Source organism: Bos indicus x Bos taurus, chromosome 2, assembly GCF_003369695.1.
Source record: "Bos indicus x Bos taurus breed Angus x Brahman F1 hybrid chromosome 2, Bos_hybrid_MaternalHap_v2.0, whole genome shotgun sequence".
Lineage (NCBI taxonomy): Eukaryota > Metazoa > Chordata > Mammalia > Artiodactyla > Bovidae > Bos > Bos indicus x Bos taurus.
In genome coordinates, this window is record NC_040077.1 from 72945154 (window position 1) to 72951153 (window position 6000).

At 50.7% G+C, this 6000-nt stretch overlaps 1 protein-coding gene across 4 annotated transcripts in view; it reads right to left on the reverse strand.

Annotated features, from left to right (window-relative positions):
• Positions 1-1334, reverse strand: part of TFCP2L1 (transcription factor CP2 like 1) — a 68646-nt gene extending 67312 nt beyond the window's left edge. For 2 of the 4 annotated variants that reach the window (XM_027562729.1, XM_027562720.1), the window contains exons 1-2: positions 1199-1334; positions 532-561 (exon numbers count right to left, since the gene is read on the reverse strand). In XM_027562729.1, the coding sequence (XP_027418530.1) occupies positions 532-561; positions 1199-1260 (92 nt within the window). In that variant the 5' untranslated portion in view covers positions 1261-1334. The remainder of the gene's footprint in view (positions 1-531; positions 562-1198) is intronic. The other 2 variants (XM_027562745.1, XM_027562737.1) reach the window with 1 other exon arrangement.
• Between the last annotated feature and the right edge of the window lie 4666 nt (positions 1335-6000).

Consider the following 6000-nt stretch of genomic DNA (forward strand, 5'->3'; position numbering starts at 1 on the left):
TTAAAACCCTTAATTAAAACCTTAATTAAAACCCTAGGCTTATGCCATCTCCTACCTCTCTTGCCCATGAATAAAACACAGCAGACATATCTCTTATTCCCAACCATTCCTTTGCCTGCTGGAATTGGGCTGTCTTCAGAGAAGACTACTAGACAAATATCTATCAAAGTTAGGATTTCCACACCACCTGTACTGTTAAATCTGAGTTGGAACTTTGGGGGGTCAAAAATAAAATAAAGCAGGAAGGATAGCTCTCTCTGTGGGGTGGTCTGGCCCATGGTTCACTTTCTCTGAGCTCACATCAAATGCCCTTTGGGTTAAATTAGGCACATTTCATAAACTGTGACTAGGATGGAAATAAAGACAGGCTAAAGCTGGTTCAGGCGAGTTCAGAAAGTGAAATGACTGCCCATTAGTACCCAGCCAGCTGCACAACAGGGAAAAACAATCCTCCAGGAACTGAAGCTAACGGGGGTGCCACTTCCTTCAAGGGGACGGGAGAGAGAACTTTGCAAAACAGGCAGGACTTACTTTTCCCTCTGAAGAGCACTAGTCAAATCCCTGCAGAAGAAGAGAGATTTCCATCAAGGGCAATCAACGTGCGGGCCTCGGACCCACATACCAAGACCACCTAGTGGGAGAGGGCACCTGGTCCCTCCCGAGCCCCCGCCCGCCCCCGCTGCAGGTCCGCTAGGCGGAGCGCAGGGCCGCGCTAGCAGCTCGCTCGCTCCTCGGGCGGACCAAGGACACTGGAGAGGACGCGAGGCTCGGAGAGGGACCCGGGCGGACAGGGGCAAAGAGCAGGGGACTAGACTTCCCGGGACAGCTCCAGACCGACGGCAGGAACTTTCCTCTTCGACGCGAGCGGGGAGAGGAGAGACGCAGAGGTGGAAAGACCCCGGGGATATTACGACCCAGAGATGTGCGCTCCGTGCCCGCCCGGGGTCGTCGGGGAAGTAGCCCCGCGAGCACTAGGCTCTGCAAACCCGCCTCCCGCGCGGGCCCGCAACTCCGAGCGTCGGGTCTCGCCAGGGCCGGTCTGTCTGTCCCAGGCGGGAGTCTGGGCAGATCTCCCTCAGTCCCCAAAGGGCACAGAGTAAGGAGGCGGCGAGGGCGCTCAGGATCCCCGGCCGCTCCTTTCCCGGCCCACGGACGTCAGACGGCGCCCCGCCCGCGGACCCCGGCCCGAGCCCCTTACCGCAGGTAGCTGCCGGGATTGTGCTGGTTGTAGTGCTCGGGCTGCGTGTGCCAGAACAGCATGGCTGGGGCTCCGAGCCCGGCCCGACCCAGGCGCGCGGCGGACGGGACGCGAGGCGACCCAACCTCTAGGTCACCTGCCAGCAGCGCTCCTTACAGCGGTGGCCGCCCGCCCTGCGCATTTATGGACGGCTCGGGGGGCGGGGCCTCGTCCGGGCCCGCCCCCAGGCCGCGCGGCCGCCTCACCTGGTGACCCGCACAAGCGCGCCCTTCCCGGGAGCGAGCGCGCCTCCAGGGCGGCGACCGCGAGCGTGCAGCGCGGCTGCGGGCGGGGATCTGGCCCGGCACTGCCCGTATCCCGCTCTCGAGGGTGGGGCCCAGGTAACCGTCCCCGCAGCCCTGGTGTCTTCCCTCTCCCAGAGCCTCACCGTGGATGGGGTGAGGAGGCTGTGAGCTTGGATGTCTGAGACCCCGACCCCGACATGCTGTCCCCTTAGCTTGGTCTCGCTTTTTCACAACACTCTCAGAAATCGTGTTTTGTTTTAATCTACACTTGAGTATTGATCTCTTTCCCAGTATAGTATAATCTCCAAGAGGACAAGGTTTGGACTCTCTAGCTCACTCTGTTATCCCTACCTCCTGGAAAAGTGCTTGGGACATGGTGCTGCTGTACTGTGCATAGTCGCTCAGTCATGTCCCACTCTGCGACCCCATGGACTGTAGCCCGCCAGGCTCCTCTGTCCATTGGATTCTCCAGGCAAGAATACTGGAGTGGGTTGTTATGCTGTCCTCCAGGGGATCTTCCCAACCCAGGGATCGAACCCAGGTCTCCCCTGTTGCAGGGGGATTCTTTATCATATGAGCCACCAGGGAAGCCCTGGACATAGTGAGTGCTCCATAAATATTTGCTGAGTAAATACGAAAAAGGAATACCTCAAGTCAGTAAACAGAGAAAGCTTCTTGGAGGAGGTGACGTTAACCTGAGGCCTTCTAAATTCACAGGAGGCGCTTCTGTGAACATCAAATGATGTCCCTTGGAAACAGGGATCCAGAACTCCAGCTCCCCCAAGCGTGGAGGTGAGTCAGATCCTCCCTCAGTCTGCTCTCCAGCTCCCCTCCCTCCAACCAAGGTGACAGCTGGCAGGCAACCCCCTCTGGGAAGTTCTTAGTGACCACCACCTCCCCACTGCTCTCCTGTCACTCAGATCTCCCTTCAAGGATGAATTTGCTGCACCAGCCACAGGGAAAGCACAGCAGACAGTTCTCAGCACTCTGCCCCTGCCCCCAAGGACTCTGTTGTAGAGTCGCCTTGCCCAAGGTAGCTCCCCTGTTGGGGTGGCCCCAATGACCAGCCAGACAAAAGTATCAAAGTCTGGCCATCTCCGCTAATGGGCTGTTGTAGCCTCAGGATTCTGCATGGGGCAACTCAGAACTGTTAGGGGGCTTCCCTCACATACTCCTACTTCCTTTCCACCCCTTCAGTTCAGTTCAGTCACTCAGTCGTGTCTGACTCTTTGCGATCCCATGAATCGCAGCACGCCAGGCTTTCCTGTCCATCACCAACTCACAGAGTTCACTCAGACTCACGCCCATCGAGTCGGTGATGCCATCCAGCCATCTCATCCTCTGTCATCCCCTTCTCCTCCTGCCCCCAATCCCTCCCAGCATTAGAGTCTTTTCCAGTGAGACAACTCTTCGCATGAGGTGGCCAAAGTATTGGAGTTTCAGCCTCAGCATCAGTCCTTCCAATGAACACCCAGGACTGATCTCCTTTAGGATGAATCTCCTTGTAGTCCTAGGGACTCGAAAGAGTCTTCTCCAGCACCGTAGTTCAAAAGCATCAATTCTTCAGTGCTCAGCTTTCTTCACAGTCCAACTCACATCCACACATGAACACTGGAAAAACCATAGCCTTGATTAGACAGACCTTTGTTGGCAAAGTAATATCTCTGCTTTTCAATCTGCTATCTAGGTTAGTCACAATTTTTTTCCAAGGAGTAAGCATCTTTTAATTTCATGGCTGCAATCACCATCTGCAGTGATTTTGGAGCCCAGAAAAATTGAAGTTTGACACTGTTTCCACTGTTTCCCCATCTATTTGCCATGAAGTGATGGGACCAGATGCCATGATCTTCGTTTTCTGAATGCTGAGCTTTAAGCCAACTTTTTCACTCTCCTCTTTCACTTTCATCAAGAGGCTTTTGAGTTCTTTTTCACTTTCTGCCATAAGGGTGGTGTCATCTGCATATCTGAGATTATTGATATTTCTCCCGGCAGTCTTGATTCCAGCTTGTGCTTCTTCCAGCCCAGCGTTTCTCATGATGTACTCTGCATATAAGTTAAATAAGCAGGGTGACAATATACAGCCTTGATGTACTCCTTTTCCTATTTGGAACCAGTCTGTTGTTCCATGTCCAGTTCTAACTGTTGCTTCCTGACCTGCATTCCACCCCTTACATAGTTGTTAATTTCAAGGAAACTTTCAAATAAGCATCCTGAACATTAAGCTCTGTCTGAGGTTCCAGGAGAAGCCCAGTATTGATATGGGAGGCACTGTGAGGCGGTATAGAAAGAGCTCTTTCCTGGGTTCCTTCACTGGGCAAATACCTCCAGAGTACCTGCCACGTGCCCCTGGGTGCTAGGTGCAAGTTTACATACTTTTTATTTTTTTAACGGGAGTATAGTTGATTTACAATGTTGTTAGTTTCAGGCATACAGCAAAGTGAGTCAGTTATACATACATATATCTATGTACCTACTCTTTTTTTAGATTCTTTTCCCATATAGGTCATTTTAGACTATTGAGTGGAGTTCCCTGTGCTATACAGTAGCACAGGTCCTTCTTAGTTATCTATTTTATATATAGTAGTGTGTATATGTCAATCCCAATCTCCCAATTTTTCCTGCCCCCTGCTTACCCTCTGGTAACCATAAGGTTGTTTTCTATACCTGTGAATCTATTTCTGTTTTGTAAGTTCATTTGTACCATTTTTTTAGATTCCACATATAAGCAATATCATATGACATTTGTCTTTCTCTGTCTGACTTACTTTACTCAGTATGACGATCTCTAGGTCCATCCGTGTTGCTGCAAATGGCATTATTTCACAAGCTTGCATTCTCACTGGAGAGGCAGGGGAGAGTGGTGGTAGTGAGCAGCAATCACAATGCAGTGTGATCAAGAACATAGTGGGAGGCTACACTCCTTGGGGTTGCAAAGAATCGAACAGGACTGGGTAATTAACACACACACAGGTGGGCCTTGCTCTCCACCAGGGCAGACTGACTCTCCCCCGGGTGGTCCAGAGCTCCTGAAGAGTGGGAGTGAATACCAGGGAGGATTTTGGAGCTCAGGGAAAGTCTCCCAGGTAAAGTGATGTCTCCTCATGGATAGGTTTGGGGAAGTTAGGCCCATCTGTGAAATCGGGGCTGGAGGAGAGTCTCCAGCTGAGCACACAGCCTGTGCAAAAGCCTGGAGAAAGATCTCCTGGAAGGAGATCACGATGGCTCAGACCTGACTTTCCCACCTGGCTTTGTCAGGATGTGTGGCCATGGGTGGGGTAAACAGACCCATGCTGCCTCTCACATCGAAATGGTCCTAGGACTTGCTTTGATCACAGAACATAGGTTTTCCAGGACCAGGCACCACTGGACTGACAGGGAATTCCCAGATTTTGATTCTCTTGAGAGTAGGATTGGCAGTGCCTTGAAGACTACATCAGAGCTGTGTTAAGTAGGATGCGCAGCCCTGCCTGTGGGTTGTCGGTGTTGCAGGGCTCCATTAGGCCCAGCCTGGACCCGGGGGCTCCAAGACTAGTGGGTAGAAGACAGATGTGCAGGTGATGGCCTATTGGTCCCTCTTTTCATTTTGTAAACATCCACAATTCACTAATGATGGACTATTGACTTTCACTGTGTGCCATGCCAGGCGCCATTCCCTGGAATCACTACGAACAAAACTAGTGGAGGTGATAGAATTCCAGTTGAGCTATTCCAAATCCTGAAAAATGATGCTGTGAAAGTGCTGCACTCAATATGCCAACAAATTTGGAAAACTCAGCAGTGGCCACAGCACTGGAAAAGGTCAGTTTTCATTCCAATCCCAAAGAAAGGCAATGCCAAAGAATGCTCAAACTACCGCACAATTGCACTCATCTCACACGCTAGTAAAGTAATGCTCAAAATTCTCCAAGCCAGGCTTCAGCAATATGTGAACCATGAACTTCCTGATGTTCAAGCTGGTTTTAGAAAAGGCAGAGAAACCAAAGATCAAATTGCCAACATCCGCTGGATCATGGGAAAAGCAAGAGAGTTCCAGAAAAACATCTATTTCTGCTTTATTGACTATGCCAAAGCCTTTGACTGTGTGAATCACAATCAACTGTGGAAAATTCTGAAAGAGATGGGAATACCAAACCACCTGATCTGCCTCTTGAGAAATTTGTATGCAGGTCAGGAAGCAATAGTTAGAACTGGACATGGAACAACAGACTGGTTCCAAATAGGAAAAGGAGTACATCAAGGCTGTATATTGTCACCCTGCTTATTTAACTTATATGCAGAGTACATCATGAGAAACGCTGGACTGGAAGAAACACAAGCTGGAATCAAGATTGCCGGGAGAAATATCAATAACCTCAGATATGTAGATGACACCACCCTAATGGCAGAAAGTGAAGAGGAACTCAAAAGCCTCTTGATGAAAGTGAAAGTGGAGAGTGAAAAAGTTGGCTTAAAGCTCAACATTCAGAAAATGAACATCATGGCATCTGGTCCCACCGCTTCAGGGGAAATAGATGGGGA